Source organism: Pseudophryne corroboree, chromosome 5 (assembly GCF_028390025.1).
Source record: "Pseudophryne corroboree isolate aPseCor3 chromosome 5, aPseCor3.hap2, whole genome shotgun sequence".
Lineage (NCBI taxonomy): Eukaryota > Metazoa > Chordata > Amphibia > Anura > Myobatrachidae > Pseudophryne > Pseudophryne corroboree.
The window spans coordinates 416,969,235-416,992,205 of NC_086448.1; the positions used below are offsets into that span (position 1 = coordinate 416,969,235).

Genomic DNA, 22,971 nt, shown 5'->3' on the forward strand with positions numbered 1-22,971 from the left:
TAGCTTTGCCTTTAGAAAACATAGTAATAAAGGCAGCATAAGCACACAGTGTGTGTATACGCCAAACAATGCAACGTGACACACCTCACAAGTACAAGCAGCGGCTGATTGGGGACTACCATTACCGGGAAGTTCCCCGGGGCAGCCACCCGGACTTGGGGGTCGAATGCTGCATATGGCTCCACCCAGTCGTGCGTGTAGACTCAACCACAGCTTCACGTCACTTACAACTCGGCCAGGAGGCCTGCAGGATAAAGGGTGCTGAATGATGGATGCGGTTCAGCAGCTCAAGTCATATGTGGCCCCGCCCACAGTTACGCGTCGCTCAATTTGGCCAGGAAGCCTGACTGACAGACGTTTTGGCTGCAGCTGAATGTTGCATGTGGCTTGTCAGCTCAATCCCACAAGTGGCACCGCCCAATCACACTGACAGCAGCAGCTGTCAGCAGTATACATGCAGCTTGGAGGAGCTCTGAGCTTGCTCTCATGAATTCAGAAGCTAAGAACTCCTACGGCACTGCAGGTGTGCTGCTGATAGCCTCTGCTAAGTTTATAATGACCATAGGCATGCGTCTAACATCAGCCACCCCCTCAAGCCACCTTACCCGTCAAGCAACAGCACAATGTACAGGCAGTGCCGTGCATCCTGCTAGGAGACTGCCTAGCTGCCCCACGACGCCGGACTCTGCACCTCCCACATGCCTCCTCCGCCCCGTCTCACTCCCATAACGCTGTGATGTCTCTCCTGCTGCGTGGAGATGATGAGTTGTCCGGCCCCTGAGAAGAGTAACTAACACAGAGGTCCCACTGCTGCTGTTGCCATACAGCACGGAGGGGTTACCGCAGACTCTTGAGCCCCTGAGCTGGATGACATCCAAGTGAGGCTGGCCACGCTGGATGGAGGCTACTGAGGATGACAAAGGGAGGCACAGGAGGACGACATTCTGCTGCTTGGGTGCCCAGCCGCACTCACCGCGCGCAGGAAGATCACCATCATCAACAAGATGGTACCGATACCCAGCTCCAAGCACAGTGTCGAGATCGGGAAACGGGGTGAGTGCCCCAGGGCTTTGCGGGCAGTGGGGACTATAAGAGGGATCCCTGAAATGAAGCCTAAATGGAGGGATCACTAACGGGACAGTAGAGACTAAAAGTAGGGATCAGTAATGTGACAGTAGAGACTAAAAAGGAGAGATCAGTAATGGGACAACTGGAAGTAAAAAGGAGGGATCACTGAAAGCGACAATGGGGACAAAAAGGAGGGAACACTAAAGGGACATTGGTGGGCCCATTATACCCCACAACTCAGGGATGAGGACAGTGCCAGACGCAGATATACCGATGGACGAAATGCCGGTGGTCATCTCGCTCACTAATCCTCTCATTGTGGGTGCCTAACCCTAACCCTCCCTTCCCTGCTGCTTAAACCTAACCCTCCCCGGTCCATAACCTTCCCGGCCCTGCACGCTAAACTTAACCTCCTTGCTCCTGCCTAAACCTAAGCACCCGCAAACTCCCCCCTCCCCGTGGCAGCACATCCCGCTGTCAGGACGATCGGGATACCGGATGTTGGTATTTTGACACCAGCAGCCCGTTTGTCGTCTGTATATTGACAACAGGATAGTGTCCTCCCTCGGGATCCCGGCGTCAGGATATCAACTGCTGGGATCCTGTTAGTCAGGAAGCCAATTGGCTTCAGGTTTTTCTATTTTTTTATTTTTATTTAAAACTAAGATTTAACAAGCCTTGGAGAGTGATAAATAGCAAGGTGATAACGTACCAACCAATCAGCTCCTAACTGTCATTTTTCAAACACAGCATGTAAGCTGGCAGTTAGGAGCCGATTGGTTGGTACTTTATCACTGTTCAATTAATCACTCTTCAAGGCTTGATAAATCTGGGCCACAGTGATGTGGTAATGCCGCCCACTTTTGTGTTGGCTCTGCCTATAGTTTATTTGGTGCCGCCCTTGCGAGTCCACTTCCAGAATTTTTTCCAGATCCAATTTTAGTCCCCAATCCACCCCTGAGTACAAGTAAATATGAGGTACAAAACCCTAACACACCTGGAATGGGTTATAGATAAAAAGTACAGCAAGATTTGAAAGCAAACAGCAGTAGCTAGCAACAAGTCACATACAATACATATAAATTGGACACTGAATCAACTATACAAGCCTAAAAGGCTGGTTAGATAAGTGCTGTATAACCTGGCCTATGGGAAAGGTATACAGGGGGACTAGACCCGGCTCCTGAGAATTGCTGTGGTAGGATTTGTGTAACAATGGCTGCTGATCATCTCACTGGGGGAGAAGGGTGGAAGAAACAGCTCAAAAGGCATGAGAGTCCTCAGAGGAATCACACCATGGGCTGGGCGAGGGGCTAATGGAGAGCGCAACCTCCTCTATGCTGACATCAACCACAGGGCTAACCCGGCCTTTATAAGTGTCCCCCGATACCAGATACATATTATAGTCCTGGTGCTTTAGTAGAGGAATGTGAGCGACCCAGTCACCTCCATCAATGCCTCCTCTTATCTCCATCACCAGAGACTAATGGCTGCTATGCACTGTAGTACACGCGATTCCCCGTAAGTGGGGAGTCACCTTACCTGATCCCTTGTACATCCGACTGCGGCCTGGTTCCAGAAGGAGCTGTTCGCTAGAAAGATCCAGATGGCACGTAGAGATCACTGGCCCAGTCGGCAGTGTACCGGCGCCGGCAGGAATTGCTAGAGAAGTAGCGCAGACGAACTATGAGACGTCCCTGCTACTTGCACTAATGATCAAATTATAAAAAAGTAAAGAAAATCATAATGAATGCTTGGAGCTGCTTAACAGGAGCTTCCCTGTCTAAAAGGTGCATCCGGCTCCTGCCGGCAAAAAGCGAAAACTGGATAGACTGTGGCTTGGGTTTAAGGGAGGAAAGCCCAGTGCAACCTGGGAACTCAAAGTTTAACTGTTTGGTACCCAATTCTCTCCAAACTACCCTATAGCCCATGGAAATTCCTGTGGACCCTGAAGAAGAAAAACAAAGTATATTAAATTGATATATTTCATATGCGCATTTTTTGTAAAAGATTGTATAAGAAAGTCTGGTTATATAACAGAAAGAAATATAAAGAGGGAGTAAGAATAGGATTTTAATTACCTACCGGTAAATCCTTTTCTCGTAGTCCGTAGAGAATGCTGGGGTCCACATTAGTACCATGGGGTATAGACGTGTCCACCAGGAGCCATTGGCACTTTAAGAGTTTGAGGGTGTGGGCTGGCTCCTCCATTTATGCCCCTCCTACCAGACTCAGTCTAGAAACGGTGCCCGAGGAGACGGACATCTTCGAGAGAAGGATTTAACACAGATAGTGGCGAGATTCATACCAGCTCACACAAACAAGGCACATCAAGCTAACTAGCTTGAAAAACTCAGCAACCGCTGAAACATTACTTACCCAGTAATAACGCAGTACATAACTAACAAAGTTGTACTGAACTAGATAAACAACTGCAGGATAACGAAGCGCTGGGCGGGCGCCCAGGATCCTCTACGGACTACGAGAAAAGGATTTACCGGTAGGTAATTAACATCCTATTTTCTCTTACGTCCTAGAGGATGTCATTAGCACCATGGGGATGTACCAAAACTTCCAGAACGGGAGGGAGAGCGGGCAGGCTCCTGCAGAACTGCTTGACCAAACTTGAGGTCATCAGAGGCCAAAGTATCGAACTTGTAGAACTTAGCAAATGTGTTTGACCCTGACCAAGTAGCTACTCAGCAAAGCTGTAAGGCCAAGACACCCCGGGTAGCCGCCCAGGAAGAATCCACCTTAGGAGTAGAGTGGGCCTTAATAGATTTTGGACACGGCAATCCAGCCGTAGAATAAGCATGCTGGATAGTGAACCTGATCCAACAAGAGATCGTCTGCTTAGAAGCAGGACACACAATTTTCTTGGGATCATACAGGACAAATAGAGCGTCTGATTTTCTGTGACGAGCAGTTCTCTTCACATAGATCTTCAGAGCCCTTACAACATCCAAGGACTTTGAAGAAATTGAGGAGTCAGCAGCAACTGGCACCACGATAGGTTGGTTGATATGAAATGCAGACACAACCTTCGGAAGAAACTGCTGACGTGTCCGAAGCTCAGTTCTATCTTCATGGAAGATCAAGTATGGGCTTTTACATGACAAAGCCCCCAACTCCGACACACGTCTAGCAGACGCTAAGGCCAACAAAGTGACAGCCTTCCACGTAAGAAACTTGACCTCTACCTCTTGTAGAGGCTCAAACCAGTCAGACTGGAGAAACTGCAACACCACGTTAAGATCCCATGGCGCCGTAGGCGGTACAAAGGGAGGTTGGCTGTGCAGGACTCCTCTCAAAAAGTTCTGAACCTCAGGGAGGGTAACCAATTGTTTCTGGAAGAAAAATGGATAGGGACGAAATCTGGACCTTTACGGATCCCAACCTCAGGCCCATATCCACACCTGCTTGCAGGAAGAGGAGAAATCGTCCCAGTTGAAACTCCACCGTAGGAAACTTCTTGGACTCACACCAAGACAAATTTTTTCCACATACGATGGTTATGTTTAGACGTTTCTCCTTTCCTAGCCTGTATCAGGGTAGGAATAACCTTGATCGAAATGCCCTTCCGAGCTAGTATCAGGCGTTCAACCTCCATGCCATCAAACATAGCCGTGGTAAGTCTTGATAGGCGAACGGCCCCTGCTGCAGCAGGTCCTCTCAAAGAGGAAGAAGCCTCGGCTCTTCTCGTAGTAGATCCAGAAGGTCCGCGTACCAAGCCCTTCTCACCCAGTCTGGAGCAATGAGGATCGCTTGAACCTTTGTTCTCCTTATGAGCTTTAGGATTCTTGGGATGAGTGGGAGCAGTGGAAACACGTACACTGACTGGAACACCCACGGAGACACCAACGCATCCACTGCCACTGTCTGTGGGTCCCTCGACCTGGAACAATAACGTTGAAGCTTTTTGTTGAGACGAGAGGCCATCATGTCTATTTGGGGTAATCCCCAAAGGTCTGTTATTTCCTTGAACACCTCCAGATGGAGATAGTGTCTGCTGAGGAAGTCTGCTTCCCAGTTGTCCACTCACGGAACGAAGATTGCGGACAGCCGCAACCCGTGTTTTTCTGTCCAGGAGGAGGATTCTTGCCACCTCTAACATTGCAGCTCTGCTCTTCATTCCGCCCTGTCTGTTTATGTAAGCCACTGTTACATTGTCCGACTGCACTTGAATGGCCTGATTTTTTAGAAGATGGGCCGCCTGAAGAAGTCCGTTGTAAACGGCTCTTAATTCCAGAATGTTGATCGGTAGGCCGACCTCCAGAATTGACCTCCTTCCTTGGAAGGTCTCCCCTTGAGTGACTGCGCCCCAGCCCCGGAGGCTTGCATCCGTGGTTAGTAGGATCCAGTCCTGCACCTGCGGTACTCAAGAAGGTGAGTTAATTGGAGCCACCAGTGGAGAGAAATCCTGGCTTTTGGCGACAGACGAATTCTCAGGTGTATGCAGATGAGATCCTGACCACTTGTCCAGGAGATCCAGCAGGAAAAACCTAGCATGAAACCTTCTGTACTGGAGGGCCTCGTAAGAGGCCACCATCTTCCCCAGAAGGCAATTGCAGTGACAAACCGACACCCGGGCAGTCTTCAGGACATCCCGGACCGATGTTTTCATCACCAACGCTGTTTCTCGTGGAAGAAACACCCTCAACACTTCCGTGTCGAGGATCAATCCCAGAAAGGACAACCTCCTGGATGGTTCCAAAGTGATTTTGGAATGTTCAGAATCCAAACGTGGACTCTGAGTAGATGGGTCGTGAGAGCCATGGGCCGCAACAACTTGGACGATGCCTTTATCAGCAGAACGTCCAGATATGAAATCATGTTCACCCCTTTTGTGCGGAGGAGAACCATCATCCTTGCCATCACCTTAGTGAATACCCTTGGTGCTGTGGAAAGGCCGGATGGCAGGTCCTGGAACTGGAAATGACAGTTCAACAGAGAGAATCGGAGAATTGCTTGACGTGGCGGACAAAATGGAATGTAGGGTTATGCATCCTCGATATCCAGGGATACCAGGAAAACCCCTTCTCCTGATATTACCGCCCTTAGAGATTCGATTTTGAACTTGCACTCCTTCAGAAAAGGGTTTTTTAGGTTTAGAATGGGTCTGACCGGACCATCCTGTTTCGGTATATGTAAAAGGTTCAAATAGAAACATTTGTTTTGCATATGAGGTGGTACTGGCACAAGAACCTGTGCCTCCACCAACGTCTGGACGGCGTCTTGCCTGGCAGGCCTGAATTGAAAATCGGTGAGGAGAGAAATGAAATACAAGCCTGTATCCCTGGGACACAATATATTGCAACCAAGGATCCAGACCGGACGACACCCAGACATGACAAACGTCTCAGCTGCACTCCAACCGGCCCCACCACCGGGGCGTGCAGTCCACCGTCATGCGAAGGACTTTAGTGCACCTGAAGCAGGCTTCTGTTCCCGGGAACCTGCAGCAGCAGGTTTTCTTGTGCCTACTTCCCCGAAAGGAGGCGTTGGATGGCCTGGCTTCTCTGGTTTGGCAGCCCCACAGGGCTGTGATGCAGTTAAAGAAAAGGGTTTCTTCGGAGCAGGCGTAGCTGAGGAAAGAAAAGGCGACTTACACGCTGTAGCCGTGGAGATCCATGCATCAAGCGCTTCCCCAAAGAGAGCCTGACTTGTGTAGGGTAGGGTCTCCACACTTCTCCTGGATTCTGCGTCGGCAGAAAACTGTCGCAGCCACAGTCCACGACGAGCTGAGACAGACATGGAAGAAATTCCTGCAGACATGGAACCCAGGTCCTTCATGGATTCAGCCAGTAAACCTGCCGAACTTTGAATGTTACGCAAATTTAACATAATTTTTGTCCATTTTATCAAAATCCTCAAGTAACGTGCATGAACAATTTACTAAGGACTTGGCAATGCATATACTGGCAATAGTGGGACTTGACATCGCCCCTGAAGCCGTGCACACTGATCTGAGCGTATTACCAATCTTACGGTCAGTCGGCTGCAATACCGGTCGGGTTTCCAACTCAGTCCTATCCTCCACAGGGAAAGGAAAAACCACCTGGATCCTCTTAGGGATCTGGAAATTTTCGCAGGATTAACCCATGCTGTTTCAAACATAGCTTAAAAAGCCTTAGACGCAGGGAAGGTTAGTGAGGTTCCCTTATCAGTGAAGGAAGTCTCCTCAACCTGCTCAGGTGTTGTATCAGAAATATTCCACACATCTTTAATGGCCTCTATCATTAACTGCACTTGTGTAAGATATGCAGTCCCCCCAAACATATCCCCATCACCGTCTGCAGTGTCAGAAACGGTACCCGTGTCAACCTGCCTAATCTGTGCAAGAACACGTGTTTGGGAACATACAGAGGAGGGCCCTGAGGCGACAGAACTGGACCAGACTGCCACAGGGTCCTGTAAAGCCTGAGGTGCAAATTCAGATTGTGCAGCTCTATTAGAAGTCTAGAGAAATCACATATTCGATAGAGGAAAAACACTCAGGTTCCCTTGCCGGTATCTATGCTAAACCAGTGCTATCCTGATTACATGGAATGGGATCATCCTAAGAGGACATATCCTCTGCAGCATATGACACAGAGACCCTGGACATTGCTTAATGGAGACCACAGAGACACTCCACACACACACAGGGGAGGGCAGACAGAGTTTCCCCCCTAAGAATGGCAAGAGAGAGACAGAGATTGGAGCCAACCCACACACAGCGCTTTTAACACAAAGGGAGACCCCTTATCAGCGCTGACTGTGCACCTTAATAGGTTACACAGTCATTTTGCAGCCTCCCCCCCTTCTACAACCCCCTGGTACCGTGAGAGATAGCTGGAGTTGTTGTGGAGGGACTTGCTTCTTCCTGGACAGCGCTGTGCAGGCAGGAAGATTGCGCTGAACGCTACTGGGTCTGCTCTGAGGAGAAGCTCCGCCCCATAATGGTTCTGTCTTCCCGCTCTTCATAAGATTATACTGGTCTAGGTTTGATGCTGGCTGAGATACTGGGACCCCAACAGGCTGTGTGACCAGTGTAGGGTGTAGGCGCTGGCTCAGGGCGCCCCACACAGTGTACCGTTGAGCCTACTGGAGCGCAATAAATACTGCGCTCCTACCCTTATGCCGCTATCTTCACACCGGCCCCCCACTTGCTAGGGGGGTCAGTGTCTCACTCGCCACAATCTTCAGCTCTGCAAGGGGGTGGCGGCATGCTGCTGGGGTGAGCGATCCCCTGTGGCGGGGAACAATATATCCCCTCTGGAGCTCAGTGTCCAGTCAGCGGAGACAGTGGCTCAGACCCCGCAGGGCAGACACTGCTCCCCCCCTAAGTCCCTCGCTGCAGGGAGGTTGTTGCCAGCAGCCTCCCTGTAAAACAAACTCTCCTCTAGCTGTGACCAGCTCCGCCGGGCACATTTTCTAAACGTAGTCTGGTAGGAGGGGCATAGAGGGAGGAGCCAGCCCACACACTGAAACTCTCAATGGCTCCTGGTGGACCTGTCTATACCCCATGGTACTAATGTGGAACCCAGCATCCTCTAGGACGTAAGAGAAATTTATGTATTTAATTAGTACAAAATGATGACCTTCCAGAGTCAACGGCTCCATTATATTCTTGTAACATATGTTATAAATGTACACCTTTCACCCTTGTGCTAGGGTGTTCGGTGCCCCCTTGCAAACTATAAATTTGCGCCCTCCTATACTTTACAAAGGGACAGCGCACATAATGCCCCTGTAGCAGTGACGCTTATATACATAATGCTCCCTGTGATAGTGCCACTTACACACGTAATGCCCCCTGTAGTAGTGACGCTTCTACAAGATGCCCCGTGTAGCAGTGACGCTTGCACAAATAACGCACCCAGTAGCAGTGACGTTCACACATGTAACACCCCCCGAAGCAGTGATGCTTCTTACACGAAACGCCCCCCGAAGCAGTGATGCTTACACACTAAACGCCCCCCTCATAGCAGTAACGTTTACACATGTAATGCCCAGCGTTGTAGTAATGCTTCCACGCCCAACGCCCACTGTAGCTGTACCGCTTACACATTATGCCGCAGTCACACATACACACCACATACATACTTGTACATACATTACACACATACATACACATTTACTGTATAAATATACATACAAACACACGCTTTCACTCACTCTCTTTCCATCCACTTACCTATGGAAGACTTGCAGGCTGGAACAACTCATCCTCCTGTGTAGCAGGCTGCAGCCTGGCCCCGTGTAGCTCCGCCCCATTTGGGTCCTGCACACTGTGCTGTCACATGGGAGGGGGAGAGAAGACTTCAAGCTGCAGGTGCCGCTGCCTGTTAGTGTGTGACAGGCGCAACAGCAGCAGGGACAGCAGCTCAGGGATGCAGAGCAGGGAGATCGCCTCTCCAGCCTGGCGCCTCCCTGCTTTGCATCCCTTTGCTGAGCGGCTAGCGCCGGGCCTGACTGTATGATAGTGGTTACATAAATATCTTACCAAGTAAGTAATTCTGTGTTTAGCTCCAGTAATATGCATGAACATGTGTGCGAGTGGTAGTTGATTACAGCTGCATAGGGTGCAAAAAAATGTCTTCTGGAAACCTCTGGTTATCCCCTGGCGATCAGTTTGAACCTCATAAATGTACTGCAGACCTAGAAAAGGAATGAAATCAGTGTCACAATTATACATATTTAATAATACATTGATTGGATGGAAGATTAAGTTCAGTGAAAGGCCAGTGGGAGTAATATGCTTACAAAAAGGGTTCTAAAAAGGGACTTAATAAACTGAACAGTAAGCATATATGTTCGGACTCTTTCTCCGAAGTCGACAGTATCAACAGGATCTACCTTAGGTAATTGGTGGCTTCTAAAGAACGGACACCAAATGGTCAAACTTTTGGACTCCCAGGATGCAACGGTCAGCCCCCTATAACCCCACCTCCTGGCTCAGGGAATTCAGTTGATTCTCAAATCAGGTGCGTCAGGGTGGGTTCCCTGTGGACTTCGGAGAATCAAAGTTATCGAGGGTAAGGCTACCATAACTCCTGATTTCTCCTTCAGGGTCCACAGTAGCCCACAGGATCTACCTTGGGAATGCCCCAAAGCAACAACTAAAGGAGGGGATGCTCCTGATTGGACAAGAGAATCCTTATCCCAAATGCAGCATCCTGCGAAGCAAAAGGTATCAAAGGCAATGTCTAATGAATGTATTAATTGATTACCATGTCGCTGCCTTACAGAGTTGCTTAGCTGAGGCGCCATGGTGGGCTGCCCATGAAGGACTGACCAAACGAGTATAGTGGGCATAGACATTATCCGGGATAGGGAGATCAGCTTGAAAGTATGCTTCGGAGATAGTCATCCGAGGTCATCTAGCCAGTGTTTGCTTATTGGTAGGCCATCCCCTCTTGTGAAATCCTTCTGATGGCACTGGTACGATCCACATAGATCCTTAGAGCACAAGCTACGTCTAACGATGCATCTCCCGCAGAGAGATCCGGTACCTGAAAAGCCGGAATTACTATTTCTTCATTAAGGTGGAACTTAGAAACCACCTTCGGAAGCAATACAGATTTAGTTCGGAGAACTGCTCTATGTGGATGGAGAACCAGAAATGGTGGACGACATGACAGCACCCCTAAATCGGATACTCTTCTAGTTGAAGCAATTGCCAGAATAAAATAACTTTAGCTGTCAACCATTTGAGATCCGCACAACGCAGTGGTTCAGATGGGGCAACCTGAAGTGCCCTGAAAACTAGGTCTAAGTCCCAATGAGCTGTAGGGGGAACAAAAGGAGGTTGGATGTGAAGCATGTGGATTGGCAGGCAACTTTCTTCCTTGGTCTCGCTTCCCTGTAAGAACTGCTGTTCTGTCATGTCTCCCCAGCCCTGCAGACTGGCGTCTGTTGTCAGAACCTCTCAGTCTGAGATCCAAAAGGGTCGACCTCTGTCCAGATGGGATGTCTGTAGCCACCAGGCTAAACACAGACGCACTTCATGAGGAAGACTTCTAGCCTGAGTTTTTATCACCTGATGCTTTCTGTTCCATTTGGAGAGAATCCGATGTTGAACGGGTCTTGAATGAAATTGAGCATATTTTACCATGTGTATTTCAAGACCATTGATCCCAGTATCTGCATTGCTGCATGGTTGGATACTGTCCGACTGTGTAGCAATCCACGAATTCTCATCTGTATTGCGGATATTTTGTCCAGGGGTAGAAAGATTCTCTGAAGACTTGTATCAAATATAGACCCCAGATGCGTCATCCGTTGTGACGGAACTAAGGAGGACTTCGCCCAATTTATGAGCCAGCCGTGAGCCTGTAGGCAGGCTATTGTCACTTGAAGATGGCATTGCAGAGTTTCCTGGGACTGGGCCTGGGTTGGTAAATCATCTAGATATGGGAAAATCCTTATTCCCGGATGACGAAGATAAGTTGCCATAACCACCATAATCTTGGAAAATACCCTTGGAGCAGTAGCCAGTCCAAGGGCAGTGCCAGAAACTGGAAATGTTGCTGGAGGATAGCGAACCTGAGATAGCACTGTAGGCAAGCTTCCAGAATATCCAGAGACACCATAAAATCTCCCGACTCCATTGGCAGGATAATGGAACACAAGGTTTCCATATGAAATCGAGGCACCCAAATAGGTTTGTTCAGAGCTCTGAGATTGAGAACGGGCCGGTAGGACCCATTTGGTTTCTGCACTAGAAGCAGGTTGGAATAATAACCTCGTTCCTGCTGTGCTGATGGAACCGGTACTCTCACTCCTGATTGTATCAACTTCTGGACTGCCTCTTGTAGGGCCCTGGCCTTCATTTCCACCAGACTGGCTGGTACAGAATCATTTTGAGGGGGGCATTTCTTGAAGGAGAAGAAGTAACCGTGAGACACCGCTTCTTGCACCCAGACATCTGTGGTGGACTGCTGCCAGACCTGTGCAAATAGAAGTCAGCCTCCCACCCTGGGGTCCCCTGGGTGGAGGCCCGTGCCATCAGGCAGACTGATTATCTTCTGGTTTAAAAGCCCGGCATCTAGTTGTTCAAGCCTGTTTGGTCTTAGTCTTACCAGATTTATCGGATTGAGACTGTCTGCTGTAAACCTTTCCCTTTGCTTTACCTTGGGTCCGATAGGACCAGAAAGCCGGAAATCTAGGTTTAACTTTATATTTTGAAGGAAACTTCACTTTTTTTGGAGTATGCTTAAGACACAAGAATATTGTCTAATTCTGTACCAAACAATATTTCCAACAAAAGGCAAGGATTCCATTACCTTCTTGGATTCAGAGTCAGCTTTCCATGCACGTAGAGAGACAGCTCTGTGAGCTGCTACTGAGGAAGCTGATGCTTGAGAAGATACTATACCCATATCCAGGGCTGTTTCTTCCATAAAAGCAGCTGCCTGCAAGATGGGATAACTGTTCTTTTGTTGCCATGAATAGATCATCTTCCAGTGCTTCTGCCCAGCCTACCACTGCTTTAGCCACCCAAGGTGTGGCCATAGCTGGACTAGTAACTGCAATACTAAAAGAATAGCAGCTCTATGGATTGGTGTGGCTAAATATTAGATGGATGGTTGAAAATGTAACAAAAGACAATAATGTTTTAAAACAATACACAATAGAAAATTGAATTTGTAAACACTCCTAGTCACCAATAATAGGCTATACAATTAACAGGGCTTGTTCCTGAAAAATAAGAATTTACTCACCGGTAATTCTATTTCTCGTAGTCCGTAGTGGATGCTGGGGACTCCGTAAGGACCATGGGGAATAGACGGGCTCCGCAGGAGACTGGGCACACTAAGAAAGATTTGGTACTACCTGGTGTGCACTGGCTCCTCCCTCTATGCCCCTCCTCCAGACCTCAGTTAGGATACTGTGCCCGGAAGAGCTGACACAATAAGGAAGGATTTTGAATCCCGGGTAAGACTCATACCAGCCACACCAATCACACCGTATAACTCGTGATATTAAACCCAGTTAACAGTATGAAATATAACTGAGCCTCTCAACAGATGGCTCAACAATAACCCTTTAGTTAGGCAATAACTATATACAAGTATTGCAGACAATCCGCACTTGGGATGGGCGCCCAGCATCCACTACGGACTACGAGAAATAGAATTACCGGTGAGTAAATTCTTATTTTCTCTGACGTCCTAGTGGATGCTGGGGACTCCGTAAGGACCATGGGGATTATACCAAAGCTCCCAAACGGGCGGGAGAGTGCGGATGACTCTGCAGCACCGAATGAGAGAACTCAAAGTCCTCCTCAGCCAGGGTATCAAATTTGTAGAATTTAGCAAACGTGTTTGCCCCTGACCAAGTTGCAGCTCGGCAAAGTTGTAAAGCAGAGACCCCTCGGGCAGCCGCCCAAGATGAGCCCACCTTCCTCGTGGAATGGGCTTTCACTGATTTAGGATGCGGCAATCCAGCCGCAGAATGCGCCAGCTGAATTGTGCTACAAATCCAGCGAGCAATAGTCTGCTTAGAAGCAGGAGCACCTATTTTGTTGGGTGCATACAGGATAAAAAGCGAGTCAGTTTTCCTGACTCCAGCCGTCCTGGAAACATAAATTTTCAAGGCCCTGACTACGTCCAGTAACTTGGAATCCTCCAAGTCCCTAGTAGCCGCAGGCACCACAATAGGTTGGTTCAAGTGAAAAGCTGATACTACCTTAGGGAGAAACTGGGGACGAGTCCTCAATTCTGCCCTATCCATATGGAAAATCAGATAAGGGCTTTTACATGACAAAGCCGCCAATTCTGACACACGCCTGGCCGAAGCCAAGGCCAATAACATGACCACTTTCCACGTGAGATATTTCAGATCCACGGTTTAAGTGGTTCAAACCAATGTGATTTTAGGAAACTCAACACCACATTGAGATCCCAAGGTGCCACAGGAGGCACAAAAGGGGGTTGAATATGAAGCACTCCCTTTACAAAAGTCTGAACTTCAGGCAGTGAAGCCAGTTCTTTCTGGAAGAAAATCGACAGAGCCAAAATCTGGACCTTAATGGAACCCAATTTTAGGCCCATAGTCACTCCTGACTGTAGGAAGTGCAGAAAATGACCCAGCTGAAATTCCTCTGTAGGGGCCTTCCTGGCCTCACACCACGCAACATTTTCGCCAAATGCGGTGATAATGGTTTGCGGTTACTTCTTTCCTGGCTTTTATCAGCGTAGGAATGACTTCCTCCGGATCCTAAAGGAAAAGGGCATTCCGGAATTCAACCACCATGCCGTCAAACGCAGCCGCGGTAAGTCTTGGAACAGATAGGGCCCCTGCTGTAGCAGATCCTGTCTGAGCGGTAGAGGCCATGGGTCCTCTGATAACATTTCTTGAAGTTCCGGGTACTAAGCTCTTCTTGGCCAATCCGGAAACCACGAGTATCGTTCTTACTCCTCGCCTTCTTATTATTCTCAGTACCTTTGGTATGAGAGGCAGAGGAGGGAACACATAAACCGACTGGAACACCCACGGTGTCACTAGAGCGTCCACAGCTATCGCCTGAGGGTCCCTTGACCTGGCGCAATATCTCTTTAGCTTTTTGTTAAGGCGGGACGCCATCATGTCCACCTGTGGCCTTTCCCAACGGTTTACCAACAGTAGGAAGACTTCTGGATGAAGTCCCCACTCTCCCGGGTGGAGGTCGTGTCTGCTGAGGAAGTCTGCTTCCCAGTTGTCCACTCCCGGAATGAACACTGCTGACAGTGCTATTACGTGATTTTCCGCCCATCGGAGAATCCTTGTGGCTTCTGCCATCGCCACCCTGCTTCTTGTGCTGCCCTGTCGGTTTACATGGGCGACTGCCGTGATGTTGTCTGATTGGATCAGAACCGGCTGGTTTTGAAGCAGGGGCCTTGCCTGACTTAGGGCATTGTAAATGGGCCTCAGTTCCAGAATGTTTATGTGTAGGGACGACTCCTGACTTGACCAAAGTCCCTGGAAATTTCTTCCCTGTGTGACTGCGCCCCAGCCCCGAAGGCTGGCATCCGTGGTCACCAGGACCCAGTCCTGTATGCCAAATCTGCGGCCCTCTAGAAGATGAGCACTCTGCAGCCACCACAGTAGAGACACCCTGGTCCTTGGAGACAGGGTTATCAGTTGATGCATCTGAAGATGCGATCCCGACCACTTGTCCAAGAGGTCCCACTGGAAGGTCCTTGCATGGAACCTGCCGAATGGAATTGCTTCGTACGAAGCCACCATTTTTCCCAGGACTCGTGTGCAGTGATGCACCGATACCCGTTTTGGTTTTAGGAGGTCTCTGACTAGAGATGACAGCTCCTTGGCTTTCTCCTGCGGGAGAAACACTTTTTTCTGTTCTGTGTCCAGAATCATCCCCAGGAACAGTAAGCGTGTGGAAGGAACCAGTTGTGACTTTGGAATGTTTAGAATCCAGCCATGCTGTTGTAGCACTTCCCGAGATAGTGCTACTCCGACCAGTAACTGCTCCCTGGACCTCGCCTTTATTAGGAGATCGTCCAAGTACGGGATAATTAAAACTCCCTTTTTTCGAAGGAGTATCATCATTTCTGCCATTACCTTGGTAAATACCCCCGGTGCCGTGGACAGTCCAAACGGTAGTGTCTGGAATTGGTAATGGCAATCCTGTACCACAAATCTGAGGTACTCCTGGTGAGGAAGGTAAATTGGGACATGCAGGTAAGCATCCTTGATGTCCAGGGATACCATGTAATCCCCCTCGTCCAGGCTTGCAATAACCGCCCTGAGCGATTCCATCTTGAACTTGAATCTTTTTATGTATGTGTTCAAGGATTTCAAATTTAAAATGGGTCTCACCGAACCGTCCGGTTTCGGTACCACAAACAGTGTGGAATAGTAACCCCGTCCTTGTTGAAGTAGGGGTACTTTGACTATCACCTGCTGGGAATACAGCTTGTGAATTGCCTCTAGCACAGCCTCCCTGCCCGAGGGAGTTGTCGGTAAGGCCGATTTGAGGAAACGGCGGGAGGGAGGCGCCTCGAATTCCAGCTTGTACCCCTGAGATACTACTTGAAGGATCCAGGGATCCACCCGTGAGCGAACCCACTGATCACTGAAATTTTTGAGGCGGCCCCCCACCGTACCTGGCTCCGCCTGCGGAGCCCCACCGTCATGCGGCGGATTTGGAAGAAGCGGGGGAGGACTTTTGTTCCTGGGAACCTGCTGCGTGGTGCAGCTTTTTTCCCCTTCCTCTGCCTCTAGACAGAAAGGACCTGCCTTTTCCCCGCCTGTTTTTCTGGGGTCGAAAGGACTGTACCTGATAATACGGCGCTTTCTTAGGCTGTGAGGGGACATGGGGCAAAAATGCTGACTTCCCAGCTGTTGCTGTGGAAACAAGGTCTGAGAGACCATCCCCGAATAACTCCTCACCCTTATAAGGCAAAACTTCCATGTGCCTTTTAGAATCTGCATCCCCTGTCCACTGCCGAGTCCATAAGCCTCTCCTAGCAGAAATGGACAATGCACTTATTCTAGATGCCAGCCGGCAGATCTCCCTCTGTGCATCTCTCATGTACAAGACTGAGTCTTTTATATGCTCTACGGTTAGCAATATAGTGTCCCTGTCCAGGGTGTCAATATTTTCTGACAGGGAATCTGACCAAGCAGCAGCAGCACTGCACATCCACGCTGAAGCAATAGCTGGTCTCAGTATAACACCAGTGTGTGTATATATAGACTTTAGGATAGCCTCCTGCTTTCTATCAGCAGGTTCCTTTAGGGCGGCCGTATCCGGAGACGGTAGTGCCACCTTTTTAGACAAACGTGTGAGCGCTTTATCCACCCTAGGGGGAGTTTCCCAACGTGACCTATCCTCTGGCGAGAAAGGGAACGCCATTAGTAATTTTTTTGAAATCACCAATTTTTTTATCAGGGAAAGCCCACGCTTCTTCACACACTTCATTTAATTCTTCAGATGGGGGAAAAACTATTGGTAGCTTTGACTCCCCAAACATAATACCCTTTTTTGAGGTACCTGGGTTTATATCAGAAATGTGTAAAACCTCTTTCATCGCCTCAATCATGCAACGAATGGCCCTAGTGGACATTAAATTTGACTCATCGTCGTCGACACTGGTATCAGTATCCGTGTCGACATCTGAGGTAGTGGGCGTTTTAGAGCCCCGGATGGCCTTTGAATTGCCTGGGCAGGCACGAGCTGAGAAGCCGGCTGTCCCGCATTTGGCATGTCGTCAAATTTTTTATGTAAGGAGTCGACACTTGCACGTAATTCCTTCCATAAGTCCATCCACTCAGGTGTCTGCCCCGCAGGGGGTGACATCACATTTATAGGCATCTGCTCTGCCTCCACATAAGTCTCCTCATCAAACATGTCGACACAGCCGTACCGGCACCGCACACACACACAGGGAATGCTCTTAAAGGAGACAGGACCCCACAAAAGCCCTTTGGGGAGACAGAGAGAGAGTATGCCAGCACACACCAGAGCGCTATATAATGCAGGGACTAACTGAATTATGTCCCCTATAGCTGCTATAATATTTACTGCGCCTCAAATTTGTGCCCCCCCCTCTCTTTTTTTACCCTTTTCTGTAGTGTAGACTGCAGGGGAGAGTCAGGGAGCTTCCTTCCAGCGGAACTGTGAGGGAGAAATGGCGCCAGTGTGCTGAGGGAGATGGCTCCGCCCCTTTTTCGGCTGACTTTTCTCCCGCTTTTTTCTGTATTCTGGCAGGGGTAATTACCACATATATAGCCTCTGGGGCTATATATTGTGGTTATTTTGCCAGCCAAGGTGATTTTATTGCTGCTCAGGGCGCCCCCCCCCAGCGCCCTGCACCCTCAGTGACCGGAGTGTGAAGTGTGTATGAGGAGCAATGGCGCACAGCTGCAGTGCTGTGCGCTACCTTGGTGAAGACTGAAGTCTTCTGCCGCCGATTTTCCGGACCATCTTCTTGCTTCTGGCTCTGTAAGGGGGACGGCGGCGCGGCTCCGGGAACGAACACCAAGGACGGGTCCTGCGGTCGATCCCTCTGGAGCTAATGGTGTCCAGTAGCCTAAGAAGCCCAAGCTAGCTGCAAGCAGGTAGGTTCGCTTCTTCTCCCCTTAGTCCCTCGTTGCAGTGAGCCTGTTGCCAGCAGGTCTCACTGTAAAATAAAAAACCTTACATATACTTTCTTTCTAGGAGCTCAGGAGAGCCCCTAGTGTGCATCCAGCTCGGCCGGGCACAGAAATCTAACTGAGGTCTGGAGGAGGGGCATAGAGGGAGGAGCCAGTGCACACCAGGTAGTACCAAATCTTTCTTATAGTGTGCCCAGTCTCCTGCGGAGCCCGTCTATTCTCCATGGTCCTTACGAAGTCCCCAGCATCCACTAGGACGTCAGAGAAATGTAAACTGGACAGCAGGCAAATATAATGGATCGTAAAGTTATTCTGAGAACTGATAGCACAGTCCATAGGATGAATATAACAAGTGCACCGCTGGAGGTATAGTCCCATATGCAAGATACATGGATAAAACTCGGGATCCTCACCAGAAATACGGTGATTTTATTCGGAAGTGGAGTCCAATTCTGATGTTGGTAAATGTAACCGTTCAAAGTCCAATAGCTCTGCTTAGCTAATTCTTCAGTCCAGTATTGGTCCAAGCACAAAACGATAGTTGTTCACTCTTGTAAAGGTGACGCGTTTCTCTGCTAATAAATGCAGCTTTCTCAAGGTGACATACTGAGTGGCCTGACACCATATTTATACTCCAAATGGGTATTAGTTAGCACCTGTTCAACCAAGCCATCCAGTTACAGATTACATTCATTAAAATAGACACACATAAACATGAGCAACTTTAATATGACTCAGAGGCAGACTTAACAATGAAGACAGTGTTTTAATGTTTAAACTGTCTCAAAACTAATGAAAAAGGGAAGGTTTTTAAAAACTTACCAGGCGTTACTTCCAAGTATTAGAACATAGGCGTGGTCACGTGATTTCTGGTCAGTGAACCACACCTTCCGTTCGTTACTAGATGAGGCAAAAGGCTTCTGGACAGTGAAACACAGATGCAGTCACGTGACCTCCGGTCCGTGACCCACAAACAGCGTTCATATGTAACTTCAAGACAATGGAACACAAATGCAGTCACGTGACTTCCGGTTCGTGAACCACAGATAGCGTTCGTATATAACTGCTACCACAAAGTTTAATATAATATGGTGCAGCAAATTACTGAACAGTATTCAGCACTAAATAGTATTATATTATTAAAAACTGGAGTGCCAAATTTATTGGATAACACCTCTGGTAATATGATTTTTTGTTATTGCTATTGTTATTGCTATTGTTTTTTGTTATTGTTATGATATTTTGTTATTGTTACTGCGATCACGTGATCTGTAGGTATTCAATATTAATAGGGGGAATATGACAGAGAAAAATCGTTCATAGTGCCCTATACTTGACTTGGGCAACTAGTGTGAATGGCAATTATTATTACTAGCAAATATATACTGTATGACTTGAGACATTTTAATATATTGATGGAAATACATAAACAGCTTTTCAAATAAAAAAATATCAATACATTCTGCCCATTATAGAACAGGTGAGTATTTTATTTCGGTAGGAACCATATGTAAAGAACAGAGAAAAAAGGATAAAAATGTAATAATGGTAAGTTTCATAAAGACAATACAAGTATAATGAGTACATAATCACAATGGCTTGAAATAGAGGGGAGAATTTCAGTCTCCAAATTTTAGATAACCGTGTTCACTTCTACCGACTTATTCAATCCATCCGGAAAAATGCTATTCACTTTAAACATCCAAAGGACTTCTTGTCTACAAAGTTAACTGTAACGGCCCCCTCCTCGTATTGTGTTAGGAATGAATTCTGGACCCAATACTTTGAGACAACTGGGGTCACCATTATGATGATCATCATAGTGTTTGGACACACTGCGTGTCTGAACTCTATTTAGTATATTTCTGCGGTGCTCAAGAAACCGTACCTTTAGGGCTCAAGTTGTTCTACCAATGTATTTTTATTGCACCCACATAGAAGCAAGTAGATTACATAAGATGTTTCACAGTTAATAAAGCATTCAATTTCATATGTCTGTTCAGTCCCACCTACAAAAAAACATTTTGGGTCCGATTTTGTATAAAATTGCAGGTAATGTATCTATTCTTCCCGCATTTAAAAGTCTTTAATCCTTTTTAGTTGTTGCTATTTGAGCCATTTCCTTCTGATGAACTAGTATCTTGTTTTGGAATAGTTATAAGGTGACTCTGTGCTAGCAAATTCCTAAGGGATTTTTTTCTGCAAAAGATAAACCAGGGATCATGTGGCAAAAAGGTGGATAAAGTATTTGAGAATATTGTAGTTCTTGGACACTATGGGGGGTAATCAAATGTTTGAAAAGTTAGTTGGGTGTCTGTTTTTTCCTATCTAATAGACAGAAAAAAAATAGACATCCAACCGTCTTTTCAAACAATTGAATCTCCCCCAATGTCTCTAATCTCAGCATGGCAGTTATTGCAGGTTGAAATAAATCCCACCTCTATTTTCTTCTTGTTTACTCTCTCTTTCTTTTTTGGTGGGAACCAAAAGTTTATCTCTTTCCATATTTTTCACATCGTTGAGTGCTTTCTGAACTAATGGACATCGATACCCCCTAGCTGTAAATGATTCAACCAGTTTTTGCTTGTACTTCAAAAGAGTCAATATCTGAACAATTTCTTCTCAGGCGTGTCAGCTGACCTTTTAGGATGTTTTTTTTCCAGGGTAGGCGATAAGAACTTTTAAAGTGCAAGTAGGCATCTGTACATACCTCCTTAGAGTAATTTGAAGTGGAAATCCTATCCCCCTTTATTTCCAAGGTGACATCCAGAAAATTGGTGCAGAGGGGGTGAATGGAGTGAGTGAAAGATAAATTGCGAGTGTTGGAATTAAGATAAGTGACAACAGATTGAGCAGAATGCTGTCCCCGACCCAAATAATAAAAAGATCACCTATATAACGGCCATAGAGAACCAGGGTGCCCCGTAGTCGACCCACACCCCACACGAGTCTGTCTTCAACCTCGCCCATGTAGAGGTTGACATAACTAAGGGAGAACCTGGTTCCCATGGCCATTCCCACCACCTGTAAAGAAGAAAGTGTCCAAAAATAAAAAATAGTTGTGTTTGAGTATGAAGGCAATGGAGTCTAGAATTAACAGTTGTGTTTCTCAAAGAGGTCACCATCTGCCAATAATCAATTAGCTATCGCACAAACCCCCAAATCATTGGGGATGTTGGTGTACTGACTTGTACATCAAGTGTTAGAAAAGCGTAGGATTCTTTCCATTGGATATCTTTCACCAGATTTAAAAAATGTGTTCTGTCCTTGATGTGTGACCTAAACAGAGAAACATGAGGATGCAAGAAGAAGTTGACATAAAATGAAAGATTGGATTTAAGGAAATTGACAAAGAAAATAATAGGGCGGTCCGGGGCGGAAGATAGGGACTTGTGGATTTTAAATGGGAACAGTGGGGTGGGGATTAAAAATAAGAATTTACTCACCGGTAATTCTATTTCTCGTAGTCCGTAGTGGATGCTGGGAACTCCGTAAGGACCATGGGGAATAGACGGGCTCCGCAGGAGACTGGGCACTCTAAAGAAAAGATTAGGTACTATCTGGTGTGCACTGGCTCCTCCCTTTATGCCCCTCCTCCAGACCTCAGTTAGGGAAACTGTGCCCGGAAGAGCTGACATTACAAGGAAAGGATTATTGGAATCCAGGATAAGACTCATACCAGCCACACCAATCACACCGTACAACTTGCGATAACCTTACCCAGTTAACAGTATGAAAAACAACTGAGCCTCACTCAACGGATGGCTCATAACAATAACCCTTATTTAAGCAATAACTATATACATGTATTGCAGAAAGTCCGCACTTGGGACGGGCGCCCAGCATCCACTACGGACTACGAGAAATAGAATTACCGGTGAGTAAATTCTTATTTTCTCTGACGTCCTAGTGGATGCTGGGTACTCCGTAAGGACCATGGGGATTATACCAAAGCTCCCAAACGGGCGGGAGAGTGCAGATGACTCTGCAGCACCGAATGAGCAAACACAAGGTCCTCCTCAGCCAGGGTATCAAACTTGTAGAACTTTGCAAAGGTGTTTAAACCCGACCAAGTAGCCGCTCGGCAAAGCTGTAAAGCCGAGACCCCTCGGGCAGCCGCCCAAGAAGAGCCCACCTTCCTTGTGGAATGGGCTTTTACTGATTTTGGATGCGGCAATCCAGCCGCAGAATGAGCCAGCTGAATCGTGCTACAGATCCAGCGAGCAATAGTTTGCTTTGAAGCAGGAGCACCCAGCTTGTTGGGTGCATGCAGGATAAACAGCGAGTCAGTCTTCCTGACTCCAGCCGTTCTGGAAACATATATTTTCAAAGCCCTGACTACGTCCAGCAACTTGGAGTCCTCCAAGTCCCGAGTAGCCGCAGGCACCACAATAGGTTGGTTCAAATGAAACGATACCACCTTTGGGAGAAATTGGGGACGAGTCCTCAATTCTGCCCTGTCCATATGGAAGATCAGATATGGGCTTTTACATGACAAAGCCGACAATTCCGACACACGCCTAGCCGATGCTAAGGCCAACAGCATGACCACTTTCCACGTGAGATACTTTAGTTCCACAGTCTTAAGTGGCTCAAACCAGTGGGATTTCAGGAAATCCAACACAACGTTAAGATCCCAGGGTGCCACTGGTGGCACAAAAGGGGGCTGAATATGCAGCACTCCCTTAACAAACGTCTGAACCTCAGGCAGTGAAGCCAGTTCTTTTTGAAAGAAAATGGATAGGGCCGAAATCTGGACCTTTATGGACCCCAATTTTAGGCCCATAGTCACCCCTGACTGTAGGAAGTGCAGGA

The 22,971-nt window shown here is 47.6% G+C and overlaps 1 protein-coding gene across 3 annotated transcripts in view; it reads right to left on the reverse strand.

Annotated features, from left to right (window-relative positions):
• The window catches only part of LOC134927810 (mediator of DNA damage checkpoint protein 1-like), an 840,332-nt gene that overhangs the window by 593,863 nt on the left and 223,498 nt on the right, over positions 1 to 22,971 (reverse strand). For all 3 annotated transcript variants that reach the window (XM_063922788.1, XM_063922787.1, XM_063922786.1), the window contains exon 6: positions 9,557 to 9,711. In XM_063922788.1, coding sequence (XP_063778858.1) covers positions 9,557 to 9,711 — 155 coding nt within the window. The remainder of the gene's footprint in view (positions 1 to 9,556; positions 9,712 to 22,971) is intronic.